Source organism: Martes martes (genome assembly GCF_963455335.1).
Source record: "Martes martes genome assembly, chromosome: 7".
NCBI classification, from domain to species: Eukaryota; Metazoa; Chordata; class Mammalia; order Carnivora; family Mustelidae; genus Martes; species Martes martes.
Window position 1 is genome coordinate 111086629 of NC_137894.1, and position 23553 is coordinate 111110181.

At 33.8% G+C, this 23553-nt stretch overlaps 1 protein-coding gene across 4 annotated transcripts in view; it reads left to right on the forward strand.

Moving 5' to 3' along the window:
* GPHN (gephyrin) overlaps nt 1-23553 on the forward strand; it is a 661506-nt gene that overhangs the window by 137071 nt on the left and 500882 nt on the right. For all 4 annotated transcript variants that reach the window (XM_080807346.1, XM_080807348.1, XM_080807345.1 and 1 more), the window contains exon 2: nt 15435-15513. In XM_080807346.1, coding sequence (XP_080663472.1) covers nt 15435-15513 — 79 coding nt within the window. The remainder of the gene's footprint in view (nt 1-15434; nt 15514-23553) is intronic.

Genomic DNA, 23553 nt, shown 5'->3' on the forward strand with positions numbered 1-23553 from the left:
AACCCATGAGCATGGAATGTCTTTCCATTTTTTTGTGTCATCTTCAATTGCTTCCATCAATGTTTTGTTACACTTTTCAGAGTACAGGTCTTTCACCTCTTTGGTTAGGTTTGTTCCTAGGTATCTTATTGTTTTTGGTGCAATTGTAAATGGGATTGATTGCTTAATTTCTCTTTCTGTGGCTTCATTATCAATGTGTAGAAATGCAACAGATTTCTGTATGTTGATTTTGTACGCCGGGACTTTACTGAATTCATGTATCGATTTTAGTAGTATTCTTGTGAAGTCCAAGGGGTTTTCTATATGTAGTATCATGTCATCTACAGATAGTGAAAAGCTTTACTTCTTCCTTACCAGTTTGGATGCCTTTTATTTCTTCATGTTGTCTGAAAGCTGTGGCCAGGACTTCCATACTGTGGTGAATAAAAGTGGTGAGGATAGACATCCTTGTCTTATTCCTGACCTTAGGGGAAAAGGCCTCCGTTTTTTCCCATTGAGTATGATGCTAACTGTGGGGTTTTCATATTGGGCCTTTATTATGTTGAGGTATGTTCCCTCTAAACTTACTTTGTTGAGGGTTTTTATCATGACTGGATGTTGTACTTTGTCAGATGCTTTCTCTGCATCTATTGAAATGATCATATGGTTTTAATTCTTTCTCTTACTGAAGTGATGTATCAATTGATTTGTGAATATTGAACCACCCTTCCATCCTGGAAATAAATCCCATTTGATTGTGGTGGATGATTTTTTTTTTTTTTTTAAAGTGGATTGTTGGATTCAGTTCACTAGCATTTTGTTGAGGATTTCTGCATCTATGTTCATCAGAGATATTGGCCTATGGTTCTCTTTTTTGTTTGTGATGTCTTTATCTGGTTTTGACACCAGAGTAACCCTGGCCTCATAGAATGAATTCGGAAGTTTTCTTCGTCTTCCGTTTTTTGGAGAAGTTTGAAAAGAACAGGTATTAACTCTTCTTTAAAGGTTTTGTAGAATTGGCCTGTGAAGCCATCTGGCCCTGGACTTTTGTTTGGGAGTTTTTTAACTACTGATTCAATTCATTACTGCCAATCAGCCTGTTCAAATTTTCTATTTCTTCGTGCTCCAATTTTGGTAGGCCATATGTTTCTAGGAATTTATCCCTTTCTTCTAGGTTGCCCAATTTGTTAACATACAGTTTTTCATAATATTCTCCTACAATCTTTTGTTTATCCGTGGTGTCAGTCATTAATTGCTCCTCTTTCGCTTGTGATTTTGTTTATTTGAGTCCTCTCTCTGTGTCTCTCTCTTTTTTCTTGATGAATCCGGCTGGAGGTTTACCAATTTTGTTGATATTTTCAAAGAACTAGCTTCGGGGATCATGATCTGTTCTGTTGTTGTTGTTGTTGTTGTTTGTTTGTTTGTTTTTGTTTCAATAGCATTCATTTCTGCACTTATCTTTATTATTTCCTTCCTTCTATTGGTTTGGGGTTTTGTTTGTTCTTCTTTTTCTAGCTCCTTTAGGTGCTAGGTTAGGTTGTTTACTTGAGATTTTTCTTGGTTCCTGAAGTAGGCCTGTATTGCTATAAACTTCCCTCTCACAACTGTTTTGGCTGCATCTCAAAGGTTTTGGACCATTGTGTTTTCATTTTTGTTTGTTTCCGTGTACTTTTTGATTTCCTCTTTAATTTCTTGGTTGACCCGTTTATTGTTTAGTAGCGTGGTATTTAACCTCCATGTATTTGTGCTCTTTCCAGAGTTTTTCTTGTGGATTTCTAGTTTCATAGAATTGTAGTCAGAAAATATGCAAGGTATGACTTCAGTCTTTTCAAATTTGTTGAAGATTGTTTTGTGGCCTAAGATGTGATCTGTTCTGGAGAATGTTTCATGTGCACGTGAAGAGAAAGTGTATTCTGTTTTTAGGATGGAATGTTCCGAATATACCTGTTAAATCCATCTCGTCCAGGGTGTCATTCAAAGCCACTGTTTCCTTACTGGTTTTCTCTTTGGACGATCTGTCCATGGATGTATGTGGGTTGTTAAAGTCCCCTACTATTATTGTATTACTATCAATTAATTCGTTGTTTTGTTATTAACTGTTTTATATATTTGGGCGCTCCCATTTTGGGTGCAGAAATGTTTACCGTTGTTATAGATATAACAACTTGTTGGACTGCCCCCTTTATTATTATATAGGTTCCTTCCTTGTCTCTTGTTACAGTGTTTGTTTTAAAGTCCGTTTCGTCCCGTATAAGAACTGCTACCTTGGCTTTCTTTTCACATCCATTTGTGTGATAAATGTTTCTCCATCCCCTCACTTTCAACCTACAGGAGTCTTTAGGTCTGAAGTGAATCCCTTGTAGGCAGCATCTAGATGGATCGTGGGTTTTTGGTTTTGTTTTTGTTTTTTGAATACATTCCACCATTCTATGTCTTTTGATTGGAGTGTTTAGTCCATTTACATTTAAAGTAATTATTGACAAGTATGTGTTTATTGCCATTTGTTACTTGTTTCTTTGTGGTTTTGTTTTGTTGTAGTTTTTTCCCCCCCTGATTCTTTCTTCTCTTTCGTGGTTTACTGGTTTGCCTTAGTGATATACTTGGATTCCTTTCTCTTCATGCTTTTCATACCCATTAGTGTAGTTTGATTTGTAGTTACCATTAGGTTTGTATACACCATCTTCTGCATATGGCAGTCTATATTAAGTTGATGGTCGTTTAAATTCAAACTCTGTCTTTACTCCTCTCCCCTGCAACGTTTTAGGTGTATGGTGTCATATTTTACATCCTTTTGGGGGAGGGGGGCAGGGGGGAATCCCTTGACCAGTCTTTTATGGAAATACGTATTCTTACTGCTTTTGTGTTTTTGTTTTGTTTTCTTTTCTTTTCTTTTTCATTTTCATACTCTCACTAACGGTCTTCCCTTTCCACTCAAACAATCCCCTTTAATTTTTTTTGTAGGGGTGGCTTAGTGGTCATGAACACCTTTAAATTTTGTTTGTCTGAGAAACTCTTTTTCCCTTCCTTTATTCTGAATGACAGCCTTGCTGGATAGAATATTCTTGGCGGTAGATTTTTCCCTTTCATCGGTCTGAATATATCATGCCATCCCCTTCTGGCTTAAAAAGTTTCTGCTGAAAAATCTGCTGTTAGCCTTATGGGGTTTCCCTTACATGTAACTGTCTTCTTTTGTCTTACTGATGTAAAAATTGTTTCTTTAGCACTACTTTTTACCATTCTGATTACTGTGTGTCTTGGCATGGATCTCCTTGGGTTGATTTTGCTGGGGGATCTCTGTGCTTCTTGCATTTGGATATCTGTTTCCTCCTCCAGATTAGGGAAGTTCAGCTATCATTTTTTTCAAGTAAATGTTCTGCCCCCCTTTCTCCCTTCTTCTTCTTCTGGGATCCCTGTAAAGTGAATGTTATTACATTTGATGGAGTTACTGAGTTCCCTAAGCCTATTCTGTCTTGTTTATTTTTCTCCCTCACTTGTTCAGCTTAATTATTTTCTAATACTCTGTCTTCTAGTTCATTAATTCATTCTTGTGCTTCTTCCAGCCTGCTATTTTTTCCATTCAGTGTATTCTTAGTTTCCTTTATTGTGTTCCGCATCTGATTGGTTCTTTTTTATCTTTGTTAAGGACCTCACTGATGTACACCACTCTTCTCTCAAGTCCAGTGAGTATCTTTATGACCATTACTTTATTATTTTTTAAAGATTTTATTTATTTATTTGACAGATGGAGATCACAGAGAAGCAGGCAGAGAGAGAGGAGGAAGCAGGCTCCCTGCTGAGCAGAGGGTCCAATGCGGGGCTTGATCCCAGGACCCTGAGATCATGACCTGAGCCAAAGGCAGAGGCTTTCACCCACTGATCCACCCAGGCGCCCCTGATCATTACTTTAAATTCTCTACCAGACATTACTCATAGCTATTTCTTTTACATTTCTTGCTTAGACTGGTCCCGTTTTTTCATTTGGGATATATTCTTCTGTCTTCTCATTTTATCTGTTTGTGTAGGTGTTCTAGGAAAGTTATGCACTCTTATGTTCTTTAAAATAGTGGTTTGGGGGCATGTGGGTGGCTCTGTTGGTCACACAGCTGCCTTTGGCATGGTTCATGGTTTCCAGTTCCTGGGATCAAGCCCCGCTTTGGGATCTTATTTGAGAGCCTGCTTTTCTCCACCTCTGTCTGCCACTCCATCTACTTGTGCTTTCTCTCTATCTGTCAAATAAAAAATAAAATCTTAAAAAAATAAAATAATAGGTGGGCATGGACAAGACGATGTGCAGCTCTGTCCTGTGGTAGGTGCCACAAAGCTTGAGTGGGTTTCTGTTACTGTAAGCTGTGGTTATCCATCCTTCTCTACAGGGAATAATTAGGTACGTGGAGACCAGATTGGCTCAGCAAAGCCCATTTTTGGGGGGTGGTGGTGTTCAGTTTTAACAGTGTGCACATGTGTTCCATGAGAAGTCAGGAGACACATTGCTGGCATGTTTTGTTTGGGTCTTCTGGGGTAGAGATTCTACTAACTGGGACTCAGGGTATTCTGGCTGCTAGGGGACGGGGAATGGGGGTTGGGCGGGGCATGGTATAAGCAACTTAGATCGCATTGGTTGGTTTCTACAGGTGGCTGTGTGTGTTTGATAGGAAACCATGTTGTGAAATGGTGCATGCCAGCTACTTAGTTCTTACAGAAGCTCCTCAGCCTACTCTGAGTTTACTAACTCTCCTTTCTATAAGCTTGAGGCACCTTTGAATCTGCTGTTTTAACCTGTATCTCCTTAGGCTGTTTACGTGCTCTCTCTTTAAGGGCAGGTGCTCAGTTTCCTATGCCTTTCTATGACCTCTCAGAGTGGAGTTCGCTGATTTTTATTGTTCCAGGCTTTAAGTCCTGTTTGGTTGTTAGCACTCATGAAGTTTGGACCCTCTGATTTTCAAACCTAAACTTGTGGGGATTACACTGGTAGTTTTTCAAATACTGATTCACCCTTGCATGTCTGGAATGAGCACCTTTCAGTCATGGAGTAGAATTTTTTTTTTTTTTTATGTTGGTGAATTCTGTTTGCCAACATATTGATAAGGATCTTTTGAGTCTATATTCACATATGAAATAGTTGTTTGTAGGACTTTTTTGTTGTTTTGATGTTTGGTGCTATCTTTATCTGGTTCCTACTTCAAGGTGGTACTAGGTTCATAAAATCAATTTGGAAGTATTCCCTTCTCTTACTTTTTGAATAATATGGTGTAGAATTGGTGTTCATTCTTCTTTAGATTTTTGGTTTTGTTTTCTAGTGATACATCCGAGGCTGCTGGTTTCTTTTTTGGGCAGTTTTGAAATTACAAATTTAATTTCCTTCATAATTGTAGAGCTAGTCTTAATATCTTTTTCATATTGGGTCAACTGTGGTAGTCTGTGTTTTTTGAGGAATTGAGCCATTTCTTTTATGTTTCCAAACTCAATTCCTTTAGAGGTTTTTGTAATACTCTTTTATTGCTGTTTTGAATTCTATAGTCTGTAGTGATACATATCTACTGTTGCATTTCTGATATTGGTGATTTTTTGTCTTTTTTCTCTTTTCCTTTGGCAGTCTTGTAGAGGTTTGTGATTTAATGGTTCTTTCCTCAGACCCGGCCCTTTTAAGGTAGGTGTGCTGGTGACAGATTTTCTTAATATTCTTTCACTTGACAGTGTCATAATATCTCCATCTCTGAAGTATATTTCCCTGGTCATAACATTTGAGTTCACAGTTCTTTTATTTGATCATTTGAAAAAGTGATCTTTCTGTCCTAGCTGGTTTTTGATGAGAAATTGCTGTCATTTGAATTGTTTTTCTCCTGTTGGTAATGTGTAGTTTCTCTCTTACCGTTCCCAAGATTTTTTCTTTTTCTTTAGTTTTTAGAAGTTTGAGTTTGATTTCTTTTGATATAAATTTTATTAAGTCTGTCCTGTTGGAGGTTTTCTCAGTTTCATGAATCTGTATGTTTGTTTTCTTTTGCCAAATTTGGGATGTTTTCAAACCCTTTTTTCAAATTCCTTTTCAGGCCTGCACTTTCTTCCCCTTTGACACTCAGTTGATGAGAAAGTCAGGGTTTTTGTTACTGGCCTATGGTTACTTGAGGCTTTGTTTTGTTTTGTTTTCTAGTTTATTTTTCTCTGGTTTAAAAAATTTTGTCAGATAATTCTAACATTTCTGCCATTTTGGTCTTGCCACCAGTCATTTGTCTTTTACATTTAGTTTGGGATCATCTTTTTTGTTATGACAATTGATTTTTGATTGAAACCTGGACATTTTGGATATTATGGGATGATCTGTGAATCATATTTGACTCATTCAGACACTGCTCAGGTAGGTAAACAGAGGTGGGCACTGCCTCTTTTCTGCCCAGTTGGGGTAGAAGCCAAGTTCTTAGTTAGGCTTTTCTTTGCTTCTTGATATTTGACCTCAGTGGTACTGCTCGGTTGGCATGGCAGTTCTGGCTTCACATTGAATCTTCACTGATTTTTTATTTTCTTGAATTGGTAGGAGAACCTGGGGACAGGGATGAGGCTATTTGGAAGTTTTTCCAATAACTTGAATTTTGATATGAACTTTGGCCAGAAATATGAGGGAATATTGAAGTGCATAGGTCATTTAGCACCATCTGTATAAAGTCATGAACATATATTACACAAATTCACATACAAGGAATTACAACATCCACTAGCTCTCTGTATTGCATGGTAATTCTTTGTTGTATTTCAGGGGCCACTAATGTTTTTCCATAAAAGGCCAGACAGTAAATATTCTAGGTTTTGCAGGCCAAGAGGTAAAATTGAGGATATTATGAATGTACTACTATAACAAAAAAAGACAACAGATTTCCACGACTTTTAAATTTATAATGTCCAAATATTATACTAATAATTGAGTGCAATATTGTCGTACATATTTACCAGTTTGAATAAAGGAATGGGGGATAATTGGAGTTTATAGTCATTATCCCCTGGTATTAATATCTATTGAAAATGTTCACCTGTTTATGTTGATTTACATGAGTAGTTAATCTTTTTTAAATGTCTTTTCACACAGGTAGCTATTGGTAAATAATGAATTCATGAGAGTATGATTTTAATTGAGCATATTAATTATTTTGAATATGTTTTTAGAATTCTGTTAGGTTTTTTTGTTGTTTTTTGGGGTTTTTTTTGTTTTTTGTTTTGTTTTGTTTTTTGCTTTTTAGTATGTTATTATTTGCAGAATAATGACTTCCAATAAAGATGAGCTGGAAGATCCTCAGTTGCAGAGTTACATGAATTTTGAAATATAAAAATTTTCTTTACACTTGCATCAGATTCAAAAAGTGATGTTAAATCTGTAGTTTGAACTCAGAACATATATGTGTTGTAAATTTATTGAGAAAGGAGATTTTGCCTCTTGTTTTAATTTTTTTTCAGAATGGAAATATGTTACTTTTTGACATGAAGTTCCAAAACTTGAAATTACTTAAAATTAAAGCAACATTGATAGTTGTGAAATGACTGTGTTAAAATAGTATGTTTTGCAAATATGCATTATTTTGGCTTGCAATTTTGGGTTGAACATGTTAAGAAAATTAGCAAATTTCAAACACTACTCTTTACCTGCATTTGTTGTTCATTCACCTCATTCAGTTTGCTTAGTAATAGTTCTTTGTGCTTAATTTACTTTTTTTTACCCCCAGAGGAATTCTGGGAACTTTTCTTTTAGCAGCTTGAAAATTGTAGGCATCAAGCTTGAAAGAAAATATAAAGTAGGACCTGACGACAAATAATTGATTATGCTGAAATTGTTTTAAAAATAAATCTGCTTAGGGATGCCTGGGTGTCTCAGTCAGTTAAGCGTCTGCCTTCAGCTCAAATTATGATCCTGGGATCAAGTCCCACATCAGGCTCCTTGCTCAAGTCGGGTGTGGGGTGTGTGCTTTTCCCTGTTCCCGTGGCTCTCTCTCTTTCTGACAAATAAATAAAATATTTTACAAAATGAAAATAAAATGAGTCTGCTTAAAATGGGGACCAAAATTTGGTATAAAATGTGGATCAGAATCCTAGTAGTCATATAGAATTGCAAGGAATGCTGCGTAGCCAAAAATACCTTAAGAAAGAAAAAGTTGGGAGACTCACAGTTCCACGTTTAATAACTTTCTACAAAATTACAGTAATTAAAACAGTGTGATACTAGCATAAGAGCAAACATATAGATCAATGGAATAGAATTGAGTCTAGAAATAAGCCCATATTGTATAGGTAATTGATTTTTCAGAAGAGTGCCAGCATCATTTAGTAGGGAAAGAATGCCTCTTCAACAAATGGTGCTGTAGCAACTTAATAAACACATGTAGAAGAATGTGGTCAGACTTTTATCCTCACAGCATGTTCAAACATTAGCTCAGAGTGGATGAAAGATCTAAAGAGTTATAAGTATGAAATTCTTACCAGAATGCATAGGGGAAATTTCTGATGACCTTGGATTTAGTAATGGTTTCTTAGCTGTGACACCAAAAGAAAGAATAGATAAATTAAAATTTATCAAAATTAAAAACGTAGTACATTAAACCGACACCATCAAGATGACACAATGACAACTCACAGAATGGAATAAAATACTTGCAAATCATATATCTGATAAGGGTCTGGTAGCCGGAATATGTAAATATGGCTTATAACTCAATAACAGAAACATCAATAACCCAATTAAAAAGTGTGCAAAGGGCTTGAATAGACATTTCTCCAAAGAAAATACACAAATGGCCAACAGCATACAGAAACATGTTTGACACCATTTGTCATTAGGAAAATGTATTCAAAACCACAATGAGATAATACTTTGCACCCCACTGTTATGAGTTAAAAAGACAGTAATGACTGTGGATTTGCCAATGGAATCTTCTTGTATTACTGGTGGAATGTTAAATAGTGTAACTGCTTGGGAAAACAGTTTTTCAGTTCCTCAAAAATTAAACATGGAATTATCATATGATCCACCAATTTCTATTTCTTTTTGTTTGTTTGTTTTTTTAGATTTTATTTATTTATTTGACAGACAGAGATCACAAGTAGGCAGAGAGGCAGGCAGAGAGAGAGGAGGAAGCAGGCTCCCTGCTGAGCAGTGAGCCCGATGTGAGGCTTGATCCCAGGACCCTGAGACCACGACCTGAGCCGAAGGCAGAGGCTTTAACCCACTGAGCCACCCAGGCGCCCCCCAATTTCTATTTCTTGATATATACCCACGAAGAATTGAAAACAGGTACTCAAACAAATACTTGTACACACATGCTCGTTCAGCAGTATTCACAATAGCCAAAAGGTGGAAACAACCCAAAAGGCCACCAAAGGGTGAATGGATAGACAAAAGTCAGACTTATATACAATGGAATATTTTTCGGCCATCTGAGGAATGAAATACTGATATATGCTACAACATGGACGAATCTTGAAAATATTATGCAAAGTGAAAGAATTCAAACACAAAAAATTACATATTGTATACTTGCACTTGTATGAAATATCCAGATTAAGTAATCCACAGAGATAGAAAACAGATTCGTGGGTGCCAGGGATTTAGGGGAAGGGGGAGATGGGACTTGTGGTTTAATGAATAGCAGGTTTTTCTCTTGGGATGATGAAAATGTCTTAGAAATAAAGGTAGTGATCATACAACATTGTGAATGTACCAAATGTTAATGAACTGTACACTTTGAAATGACTAATTTTGATATATATAAAAAATGGTGATTTTTGTCTTATGTGAATTTTGTCTAAATAACAGAAAAGAAAATACAGAGATGTATCTTAAAAATGTGACTAAGAACTATGGAATCAGTCTAATTTTTGTGTCAGCTATTAAGTTATATATGTTTAGAATAAAACAAGTAACATGCTTGATTTATTTTGGTGATATTTTAAAATCATGGCATATTGACATTTTTCCATTAAACATTTAACTCTCACAGTGTGATCATAGAAGGGGAGATTTTTAAGAGAAATTTGTAAGGTTTCTAAGAAGTATGTCTTAACTTTTTGATATTCAAGTATGTATTTTTTGAAACACTTTTATCAGTAGTTTTATCTTTTTCTGTGATGTTTTATTGTTATTGTTAAGTCTAATTAAACAAATTAATTGGAATGTCTAGATTATATAAACATATTTTATTTTAATTATCTATTGATTTCACAGGATCATTTTGGGGGGATTTTATTTCACTGGGTGTTTTGAAACTACTGAATGAATGAATTTTAAATTGGATCTGTTTTTATTGTCATCCTGGCAATTTTCAAATGGTGCCTTATTTTCATGTTCATAAATATGGATAATAGATTCAGTTAAATACTAAATTCCTACCATGGTGTATTTTAAACATGAATTTTTGAGGCTAGCAATTCTTTTGTTACAGGAAAATCCTTCCTGACCAGAGCAAGATAGAATATAAATGTCATCCTGGGGCACAAGGGGGGCTCAGTGGGTTAAGTCTCTGTCTTCGGCTCAGGTCATGATCTCAGGTTCTTGGGATCAAGCCCCATGTTGGGCTCTCTGCTTAGCGGGAAGCCTGCTTCCCCCTCTCTCTCTGCCTGCCTCTCTGTCTACTTGTGATCTTTCTCTCTGTCAAATAAATAAAATCTTAAAAAAAAAAAAAAAGAATGTAAATGTCATCCTAAATGAAAGAGATGGCTGGTTCTTTCATACCATATTTCCAAATAATCAGATTGAATAATCTATAATAGTAGGACTTAGAATATACAGTATAAAGATTTTAGCAAAAATCATATTGATTATACATAATGCATGTAAGTGGGACAATGAACATAAATTGTTAGCACATAATGAATGTCAGCAATTACTTTGATTGAGGACCAGAAAAAAAGACGAATATATACCAAAAAAAGGTGTTTATGATTAGCTAAGAACCCTTTATGGATCCATTTTACAAATATTTCTAAGTATATAATGAGTTCAAATGCTGACCATAGGTGAAATGGGATTCTTGTCTATAACGTAATGATGAGTGGAATTAATACTGTTTTGAGGTGTGTGTATGTATGTGTGTTTCAGCTTCTGTAAGAATTTCTTTGGTAAATTTTTGCAAATATAATTTTAAAGCAATCTAATATATAAACAAATAAAAACAACTCTTTAGGTGAAAGGAGGAAAGGAATGTCATTGCTCTGAAATATAACTAACCACTTAACTAGAAGATCTGTAATGTTTAATTCCACTTTAAAAACTGTAATTCTTTAATAATGTTTTGAGTTGGAATTTACTGTCTTAATGAATTTTAATTGTATAACTTTTATGTGGTTTGAAGTTATGGAAATGTAGGAGAATTCAGAATATATGAGTGATTGCCGAGAATTATGGTCTATATGGTATAGTGGTTAAGAGTACAACACTTGGAGTTACAGCTTCTAGATTTTTCCCAGTATTGCTCTTTATTAGCTATATGATCCATAGAAAGATGTTAATCTCTCCATGCTTTAGAATCTTCATCTGTAAGATGGTGACACAGATAGGCTTATCATTGGATAATGATTGGGATAGGATAAGGATAAGCCTATCCTATTATCATTGGATGATAAGATTAAGTGAGAAAATAAATATGAAATGCTTAACATATAATGAGTTTCAATTATTGTATTGATTGTAGATCCAAATGATGAATATTTACAGGAAAAAATGCATTTGGTTGGATAGGAACTCTGGTAAAGAGTTCAGCTTACTAATATTTATAATTTTCCTCTGTGTTCTTTCAAGTTAATTATCATATCAATATAAAATAGACTGAAGTAAAGATTATAATTTTCATGTTAATACCATAATTTCTATTGTAATTTCTATTTCTATTGTACTTTCTCCCATTTTGTTTGATTTTTGTGATGACACGTTTTCAACTTTTTGTTAGTGGAGTGAAGAACATCATAGTTCCTGTAGTCATCATACACTGGGGTTGGTGGTGGTGTTGCAAAAAACAGTAAAATATGGCGATCCAAACGGATTGATTTTAGTGTATTTACATACAAAAAAGTGTTTATGTTTACTTCTTAAAAATTGCCATATTCTTATTTATAATTCAAAAAGAAAACTTGTTTGTGTTGGTGGAAAAAAAACTTTAACTGTAATATATATTGTTAGGCAGCTAAAGTTTTAGAATTTTTGTTAAGAGACTATTTCAATTTCTTGCTTTGCTTTTAACTTAGAAGTTGGATGGAACATGAATTTTAGAAAAGTGCCTTCTTTGGCAAAACTCATTTCACAGATAGCTGACTAGCAAGCCTTTAAAGGAGCAAAGGTTTATTCCATTTTAATTAAGCCTGCAAAACTTTCAGGCTCTTGAAGTTTATAACTAAGGTCTCATATTTGCCAAAGTGGGCAAGAAACTTTGAGAACAAATTTTATGATATATTACAGCTTCAATTTTAGTTAAGCTCAGCAGGAAACCAACTTTTCTTACAGGGTGCCAACATTTTAGTTTTTTCCTTTTGGCCCTACTCAGAAAGTGGTGTAATAAAGAGAATTTGTATTAAAATTATAAAAAGCAGGAAATTTGTCTTTAATCAACAGGTTGAGATGAGTGTCTGCTAAATATGGAATGAAAATTATATATTAATTAAAATTATTCCACTCATTGGAAAAATAGTAAAACATGGGAAGTATCTTTTGGGAATTAATAAAAAGGAATCCAATTTTTTCAACTTCAAATGTTTTTATAGCATCATTGTTTGTATGTATTATTGTTTATTTCAGAGAGATCCAGATTTATAATTTTGAGGGACTCTATAAAAAAGGGAATATAAAATCCAAATAAAATACTAGGTAGTGGGGAAAAAAAATACTAGGTAGTGGATCTTTGAAAGGAATAAGGTAAATGTCATATTCTTCTTGTTCTATATGCAGGTTGGAAATGACTTTTTTTTTTTTAAGATTTTATTTATTTATTTGACAGACAGAGATCACAAGTTGGCAGAGAGGCAGGCAGAGAGAGAGGGGGAAGCAGGCTCCCCGCTGAGCAGAGAGCCCGATGCAGGGCTCGATCCCAGGACCCTGAGATCATGACCCGAGCTGAAGGCAGAGGCTTTAACCCACTGAGCCACGCAGGCACCTCTGGAAATGACTCTTTAAGATACATAGAATAAAATTGTTAAATTGAAATAGAAAATAACTCATCATTTAATATTAATGGTAATAAATACAAAAATACCATATAAATAAAGTTTTTATTTTGTCTATAATTTTGGGGTGATATTTTATCAAGGTCTAGACTTCAAGATTTCCAGTTTTGCCTTCGCATATTAATCAAAGCTTTCCATGTTTTCTCGATTCCATTGTTTATGTCGCATACTCAGCTGTCAGTTTTACTGTTTTTCCTTTGACAATGAGGTGTCCTTTTACTCTTTCTGGTTGTTTTTAAGATTTTCTTACCATCTTTTTATTACCATTTTCTTACCATCTTTACCATTTTCTTACCATCTTTTCTTACCATCTTTTATTTTCAGCACTTTGGCTGCTGGTGGTGTTTTATTTTACTTTTTCTGGTGTGGGGTTGGTTATACTCCCTGAGTCAGTGAATTAGTGCAATGAATCAGCTTTGGAATATTCTCAGGTGTTCTGAAAATACTGCTTTTGCCCCATTCTCTCCTCAACTACAGTTACATTGAGCTGTTTGATTCCCATGTTTCTTTTGCTCTGTTCTTGTCACTTTTTTTCCTCTTTGCTTCAGTTTGGATGTTTTCTGTTGATCTCTTCAAGATCACAAATCCTGTGTTTTTGTGTTTAGTCAGCTATAAAACTGATCCACCGATTTCTTAATTTCAGATACTGTATTTTTCAATTCTAAAATTACTATTTGATTCTTTTTCATAGCTTTTAATTCTTTGCTGAAATTTCCCCTCTTTCATCTACTGTGAACATTTTTCTGTATCTTCAACTTATGTTAAATAAATTTTTGAAAGTTTAAGTTTTCATTAAGTTTTTGTCTTCTGATTCTGTATCATCTGTGGGGCAGTACCTATCTATGCATATATACATGTGTGTGTATATATATGGATGTATGTGTATGTATATGGTATATATACATACACACATATATAAAAAATATGGAATTTTTCTCTTGGTTATTGGTCACATTTTGGGTCCTTTTCTATACTTTGTAGTAGTTTTTGTCATATACCAAATACTGTTTATTGTAGGATCAAAGAAATTGATATAAATGTTATTAAATGTTAAGTGCCAACACTTTAATTCAGCTTCAAATTGAACTTGGTAGTTAGAGTGAAAGCTTTAGATATCCTTAGTCTACATCTGGTCTTAAATGTCTTTGTGGGTAAAACTTGTGTCGCAGATACTTCTGATGTGACTTTGTTCTTAGGTACTGTGAAATTGTGAGAAGTTTTTCTATACCTTTTAGTTATGCCTCCTTTTACTCACCCCTCCTGCCCCCCTTTGCTTTTGGTTGAGAGCAAATTTTTTTTAGGGGCGGTCTCCTGAAATTACACGCTGAAAGTGGGAGGCTCTGCCTGTTGTAGTGTGACTGACTTCTAATCACCATAGCCCTATAGAAAACATTATTTGCCCTCTGCCCATTTTTTCTTTCTCATTCCAAACTCTCTTGTGCTGTCCTAGCTCTCAGCAGATCTTCCAGCAAAAAAATGGCTTTCATAGGATTTCATAGAATTTCTTAGAGTTCCATAGGATTTCAGTGTGTCATGCCAGCCTGTGAACCATCAAGAACTATGCTGGTTTTTCTTTTCTCTAGTAGTGTCCCTCTTTCTGACTCATAGCTTGAAGTGGCAAATTCTCCCGGAAATGAAAATAATAGGAGGCTCAGCTTACCTAAGAACAGATAGCACTTTCTCCTAGTTTATTCTTATTAAGTCACATTGCTGTCTAATATCTTTAAAATATAATTTGGGGGGCGCCTGGGTGGCTCAGTGGGTTAAAGCCTCTGCCTTCGGCTCAGGTCGTGGTCTCAGGGTCCTGGGATCAAGCCTCACATCGGGCTCACTGCTCAGCAGGGAGCCTGCTTCCTCCTCTCTCTCTGCCTGCCTCTCTGCCTACTTGAGATCTCTGTCTGTCAAATAAATAAATAAAATCTTTTTAAAAAAAAATTGAGGGGGGACAACTTCTCTTTTTTTTTTTCTAGGAGCAACTTGCCACTATGTACTGGTAGTTTAGTCTTATAAAAGTAAGAACAAAATTTAGACCCATGTGTTTACTCTTTTATATGTTGCATTTATATAAAGGTGGTATACTTAGATTATTGGCTTGTTATTGAATATTAATATTTGTTGCTAAATCTATTAGCCCAGAAGTTAACATTGATCTTTGGAAAAATCCTATCCAGAGATCCAGTTTTAATTTAAAATTCCATTTTGTTGGTAGTAACTGAAATAAAATGCAAGCAAAAATTAATTTTCTTTTTCTCTCCCCCTTTCATGTTTAGTGAGTGATAGTTGCTTCAGGAATCTTGCAGAAGATCGCAGTGGGATAAATCTCAAAGATCTCGTACAAGATCCTTCTTTGTGAGTATATGGTTTTCAGTACTAAGCATAATTTTGATAAGTGTGACATTTTCAAAAGATTTGTAACTGAGAACTAATTTAACATTGAGTAAGTTTTTCTTTTCTAACAATTTGTGTTATGTATAATGAAGGACATTCAACAGTTTCAATAGAAATGAAGGTATAGAATAGTTTATTTTTAGAAATAGAAGAGATATCAGAAGAAGAGACAGCATTATTAAGAGATATTGGAAGAAGAGATAGCATTATGACTAATGATCAACTTTCAAGGAGTCTTTACTAATGGCTGATGATATCTTGCCAGTGTGGCAGTAGATACTGGGTAGAGAAGGTGACAAGTAATTCATTTGCTGGGAAAGGTTCAATTAAATTTGTTCACATCAATTTTAAGCTTTTTGATAACTTAAAATATTTATAAGTACAATTATAAATATAAAATAATTATAATATACTTGAATATTTAGAATACATTTGATATATTACATTAGAAAGCTTTGTAAGCAAAAATTTTTGAAAAGTTTCATAGGACTCAATTTTTAATATTCTTAATAATGTCACTTTCTATTTTTATTTTATGAACTAATTTTTATAATTTAATATTTACTATAAATTATGCATCCTATCTTCTATATGAACATACTCTCATGGTAAGATCACTTTTATTATAAAAAAAATCAAGAATAGTTCAGCTTTAGGCAGCAGAAAAAAGAAAATGGAGTGCTGGCAGGTGCTTTCTTAAAGATGTATATAATGCATTCAGTAAAATATAACAGGAAATCAATCTTTCACATCATATATAATATATACTCCCACACATTTTACTAGTAATTCATTGAGTATTTTACAAGGAATGTGTTGAATCTGAAGGATATTGATTCTTTAGTGAATTCCCAGTCATTAAAAAAAAATGTAGTAACAAAATACAGAATCTTGAAAATAACGGAATCTTAAAGTTTCTAATATAATGAATTTAAAAATGAACTTGTAAACTCAGTTCTCCCAATTTTTTTTATTAATCTGTTTCTCTTTTCCTCACTCAAAAGGAATGTCAATATTCTTTCTCTGTGATCTTTTTTCTACTGAAAATTGACAGTTGTCCTTTCAGCCCTATAAATATTTAATCAAGACTATAACTGTATTTAACTTGATATAAATGTTCCCATTAAATTAATGTCAAATAACATTTATTTGCATGAAGAATTCTGTTTCCCTTATAGATATAGGAGGAAACTTTATAATTGTTTTTGAAAGACTTCATCCATTTGAATGAATAACATAAATTATTCCATTATTGTATGATTTGAAGGTGTATTTTTGGTCCAGCAGTATTATTTATCTGTATTATGTAGTCTTTGTGGAAAAAATGTGCTCATCTGGACATTAATGATATAAAAGCTATGGAGAATTTTACTTGAATAATTGATTATAACAATGAATTACAGTGTTTTGAGAGAATTTGGTACTTTTTCCCAGAATGTAGAATAATATTCATTATGCAACCTAGCAGTTAATTTTAAATTTAATCTTAGTATTTGAAAGAAAACTTCCCTGAGATCACTACTGTATGGGTTGGAGAAAATTCCGAGTCTCTGTTTTGGAATACCAGATATCTCACTTGAGCATCATTCTCTTAACTTGAATATAAGAATTTAGTGAGAATTTGTTTTTGTCTTTACCACTCTGAAAGAACTTTTTTTATTAAGAGTTGTCAAAATGTGCTATTAATGACTCTAATTCATATTTTAGCAATGTATTTCTTCCTTAGCAAAATTCTTAAAGGAAGGAAATGCCTAATGTAGAAATTAATATATTTTTTTCTGTTGTTATGAAGGGAAATATTTTATTCTGAGTTATTATTCTATAACAATATTCACTTAGTACATACCTCATGGGTATGGATTTTTTTTTCCTTAAAGTCATTTACCTCTCTTCTGTCCTAAACTCCTGACAAAAATCTTTACTATTTGTTCATTGATTCATGTATACTACATGGGTCTATATGGAGTTGAATTGTTTGTGTTGCAACATTGAATTGAAAATGTCAGAAATAATAATGTCTTTACAGTAAAAAAATCTGCTGCTTAAAGAAATAACTGGCATTTAATAAATACTCCAGATTCCTGAGCTGCTAATTCTGAAAGGAGTTGATGTGTAAAGAAAAATTAAGTATTACAATCGCTAAGGCTATTCAAAAGGAAGACAGGATAAAGAGAGAAGGAAAAAATAATCTGAAGAGAAGCCAGGCTATCTGGTCAGTATTATATATAGTATGTGGGCAAAGTAAAAAAAAACGAAACCAGGTCAAATGTGGTATGTGTGTCTGTGTGAGTGTGTGTCTATAAGTGAATGAAGTTTTAAGGGTTAATTGCCTCAGAGGAGAATGAGAATGAAAAGGCAGAACGAAAAAAGAACAAAAAGTGACTAATTGATACTTTTAAATCTGTGTCAGGCTAATAGAATAATGTGATAGGCCCTCTGTCATTTATCTAGACTGTGTATACTACAGTCCCCAAGATTTTGCTTCCATTATATGGTAAAACTAATTACAGGGTTTGAATGAACTGAGTGACCTATGTTATAAGAACATGATGGACGGTTGCCATGAGAGAAAAAGATGAGAAAGTTGTGAATCCCTAAGAAAGACGTTCTGGCCTTACTGCTAAATTTTGAGTTATTTTAATAATGAGAGCAGCATGTGACTTGTGGGAAGATTGAGGTAAAAGGGATACCTGAGAAGCTCTCTTCTTTGGTAGTTATTCTGAGAATAATTTTTTCTATAGCAACCCTACGGGTGTTAAGTGTAAGACCAAGTAGAGGATTTTGACATTCATTTCTTGCTGATGAATGTGTCTAAGGATTTGTTTGAATTAGTAATTTGCATGAGTGTTAAATTTCAAAATGAACAATTTTATCTGTTTTGAAAGTTCATCTTGTGTTTATGATTTTAAGTATTTTAAGACTAATTTCCTCTGCTGTGTGTATAATATGTTCCATTGTGCTGTAAGACCTCTTGTTTTACTTGTGGTTTCTCAATGGCAAATTGAAAAGCATTGTCAAATTTAACTTGATGTTTCACAATATTAAAAACATATCCAATGTGATATATACTTTTTATACATATAGGAAGTTATTCTCTAGCATGATAACATAAATTTTTTTCTCTTTAAGGGATGCATGCTATTTAAATTCCAAAAATCATTTATGCTGCTTCTCGTTATTTATGCTAGAGAGTTGACTTATGTGCAAATGAATACTGTATATAACGTTCTTTAAGTTATATTTAGTTGTGTTCTTTGTAGAGGTAATTCTCAAAAATACTTTTAAATCCCCGTTGACTGTATGATGAAGATGAAAAGTAAAACATATTACCATATTTATACTTTTGGTTTCTTATTGCTTCCTTATATACCATTTAACAGAAATAATTATTTGAACTCAGAAACATTTATAGAAATTATTAAAGCTGTTTAAGTATCAAAAGAGGAAAAATAACTAAAGAATGAAAAGGGCTAACAGAATTGAACACCCGTTTGTACTATTGACTGTGTTGATGCCGATGTGCGTGGTATAGGTGGGTGTGTCTTATTTAATTTGCAGAAACCCTTAGGGCGTCTGGGTGGCTCAGTGGGTTAAAGCCTCTGCCTTCGGCTCAAGTCATGATCCCAGGGTCCTGGGATGGAGCCCTGCATCGGGCTCTCTGCTCAGCAGGGAGCCTGCTTCCCTTCCTCTCTCTCTGCCTGCCTCTCTGCCTACTTGTGATCTCTGTCTGTCAAATGAATAAATGAAATCTTTAAAAAAAAAAAAAGTTTAGGACCATCGTAGATATGTGTTATGTAAGTCAGATATAGGAAGAGTAGTTTAATTCATAGTAGAATTCTTGACACTAGAAATGTAATTTATGATGCAGAATACTAGTAATTTTCTTTGTAGTCAAACAGGGACAGTTTATATTCTTTGAGAATTTTGTACAACCGGACAAATATGTCAGTCTTCTCTTTTTTCCCCCTTTATGTTACTCAGTATATTTTAAATTGTTTCAGTGATATCCAGATTTTGAAAATATACCCATTTATAACCTCTTGTGATTTATAAAAAAGGATGATCAAATAGATCTTAATTCTGACTCCTAGATAAATTATGTATGGATCAAGAAATACTTTTTCTTGTCTGTTTTCTCAGTATTTCTTTTAATTGTCATAAAATAAAAATAACATAAAATTCAGCATCTCAACCAATTTTAATTGTACGGTTCAGTAATGTTAAGTGTACACAGACTGTTATGCAGTCGATCCCTAGAAATTTTTCATCTTACAGAACTGCAGTGCAGTAACTCCCCATCCGTCTTCTAGTCTTTGGCAACTACTGTCTTACTTTCTGTGTCTATGATTTTGACTTCTGTGGAAATCTCACATAAGTAGAATCATGTAGTATTTGTCTTTTTGTGGTTGGTTTATTTCACTTAGCATAATAGTCCCAAGAAGTTCTCCCGTTTTTTTGTTTTTGTTTTTGTTTTTGTTTTTTAGTTCTCCCATGTTGTAGCATGTGTAAGAATTCCTTTTTTAAGGCTCACTAATATTCTGTTGGATATATGTGTAACACGTTTTGTTTATCTGTTCATCCATCAGTGGACACAGCATTGCTTCTAGCTTTTGTCTATTGTGAATAATACTGCTCTGAACATGGATGTGCAAATATCTCTTTGAGACTCTGCTTTCAGTTCTTTTGGTTGTATACACAGGAGCAGAGTTCCTACATCATATGGTAACTCAATTTTAATTTTTGAAGAACTGTCATACTTTTTTATCCATATTGACTGCACCATTTTATATTCCCTCCAATAGTGCACAAGTTTCCAATTTCTCAACTTCCTCACCAATTCTCATTATTTTCTGTTTGTTTGTGTTTTTGTTGTTGTTGATAGTACATTCTAATGGGTGTGATGTGATATGTTCTTGGTATTTCTAATTGAACTTCACTTACTTCTTTACATTTTGTCTTTTTAATGATTTCATTGGAAGTCATCTAGAGATTACAGAAAAATGTCTGTTACGAACTTTGGCATATTGTGCAGTAAACTGTACAAAACTGTTATTTCCTTTCATTATCATTATGAATATTATGAGTCATAAATTTGTCCATAGTAATTTTGTAACAATAGCATTTTAATCAATTTATTTCCCTTATATTGTATTGTATTACTTGCCATGTATTACTACAATTCTTGTTATACCTCATCTGTAAAGAATTGCTTTTGTGTAAAAGAAATCACTTTTTTAGTTAGATAACACCACATTGGAAATGCAGCATAGTAATAACAGCATGCTAGTTGAAATGTATTTTGATATTATTGATGATTAGTACTTAATCACAGGATTTCATAGATAAAATTGAATAGAATAGTTATATCTAATGTAAATTCCTTAGACATGGAAATTTTACTTACTTTAATGTACTTCTTTACAAATCTTGCCATTTTTGATGGAAACTTCTTTTCATGGTTCTGAAACATAGCTCTATCCCCCTGAATATACTTGACTTCACACTACATTCTGATTGAGTGATATTTTGGTCCTCTGGATCATGGCATTAAATGTGAACGAAAGACAGGATTGCCGTCTGGAAAGCAATCATATCTAAATTTAGCCTGTACTTATCTGCTAGTGTTAAGACAGGTTGCTATGGTGAACTGAATTTCTTAAAAATGCCAGTCAGCAGAGGATAAACGGTGGTTTTTGAAGTGGTTATTTTCCGTGGAGCTGTATATTCTCATACCGCATGTTCAGGTACTTAAATTTAGTTAATGTTTTTTATGTCTATTTATTAAATTTCATTTTTACAGTATCTCTGAGTCCCTTAATGTTTATTAAACAAAATACAAGGATTTTTATATTGTTATCCTTTATTTCTCTAAAGATACATTCATTTGATGCGAAAATGCATTTTTTAATGGCAGCTGTTTAAACATTATTGATCATTCATTTTGCTCTGCTTCCAATAGTTCTGCTAAATCTAAGACAGCTACCAAAATTATCTTTGTAATTTTATCTCTAAATGTAAGTTATTATCATTTTTAATCAGTTTCTTTTTTGGATTATATATTTTTTAGTCTGTAAGTTATATATTGGGACAATACAGCTTAATCTAGGCTTGAAGAATAATATTATAGTACTATGTTCTGTGTCAGAACTGCAAATCCAGAGACTTCACATTTTAACTTTGCTTTTAGAAGACTTACCCTCATTTCTTTTTCATTCCAAACATTCCTGAGAATGTGTGTTTAATTTTTTTGTGAGTTCATTCATGTTAGAATTTATCAAAGAACATTACTAGATGCTTGTATTAAGTTCTTCAGAATTAGGTTTAACAGGAATTATTCTTATAGTCAAGGACCATATATGATTAAAGATGGACAATATCTGAGTTGGAGATCTGAGGCATACAGTATTGGAAATTTTTTAAAAGAATTTATTTATTTATTTATTTTTAGAGAGTGAGAGAGTGAGCAAGAGAAGAGGCAGATGGAGAGTGAGAGAGAGAATTTCAAACAGATGTCACATTGAGCATGACATCTCATGTGGGTCTCCATCTCCTAACTCTGAGATCATGACCTGAGCTGAAATCAAGAGTTGGACACTTAACCAACTGATACCACCCAGGTGTCCCCAGTATTAGAATTTTTAAATTAAATAAATAATGTATCATTTTATTTAGTGGATTACCTAATTTACAGAAACCTGAGTCAAACTAACTTAAAAAATAAAATTGGACTTGATAGACTTACATAACTATGTACTTATCATGGAATCAGGAGAGCTTAAAACCCAGGTCAGGTATGGAAACCTGAATAATAGACTTAAGGAGTTTGTGCAATTGAGTTTGTTTGTCACCCTTTGCCATCATATCTTTTGGTCTTTATTGGCTTTAGTCTCACTTATGGCAGTTCTCCATGAAACCAGGGAGATGCCTACTAACTTACTTTAGTTTCCTTTCTTCTAGCTGCATGATCTCTCTTCACTTCCAGTTCTGAAATGTAAAATTCCATGGAAGAATTCTGATTTTGTTAATCTGGTTAATTTTGTCATGTGACATCAGCCAGTCACTATAGCGGTCTATCTTGGTTGATTAGTCATGGGACAGATACCTGTGGCTAGGTATAGATACTCTAATTAAATGAGAGAGAAGGATGTCTCAGAAAAAAAAGATTGGTTAAACTAAGAGAGGTCTACTGTATACTGATTTTCAGTTGTTAATTTAGAAAAGAATGTATACATTGCCAAAAATTGTTAATTTTTCAAAATAGAACATTTGCTCACCTGACCAAAGGACCTCAATTGGATAGTGGTAGTATATCTGTAGTAATTCATTCTTTCTTTCTTTCTCTTTTTTTTTTCCTTTTTCTTTCTTTCTACATATATTATTTTCTACATATAATGTATTATTTGTTTCAGGGGTACAGATCTGTGATTCATCTGTCTTACATAATACCCAGCGCTCATTATAACACCTACCCTCCCCAATGTCCATCAGCAAGTTACCCCATCCCTCTACCCTCATCCTCTTCAGAAACCCTCAGTTTGTTTTTAAGAATAAGAATCTAAAAAAAAAAAAAGAATCTCTTCTGGTTTGTCTCCTTCTCTGGTTTCATCTTGCTTCATTTTTCCCTCTCTTCCCCTGTGATCCTCTGCCTTGTTTCTTAAATTCCACATATCGCTGAGAGCATGTGATAATAGTCTTTCTCTGATTGACTTATTTCACTTAGCATAATACCCTCTAGTTCCACCCACAATGTTGCAATTGGGAAGATTTCATTTTTTTGATCTCTGCATAATATTCCATTGTAAATATATACCACAACTTCTTTAGGTAAAGAAGATGTTCATCTGTTGATGGACATCTGGGCTCTTTCCATAGTTTGGTTATTGTGGACATTGTTGCTATATAAACACTGGGGTGCAGGTGCCCCTTTGGATCGCTACATTTGTATCTTTGATGTAAATACCTGGAAATGCAATTGCTGGGTCATAGAGTACATTTTCAACT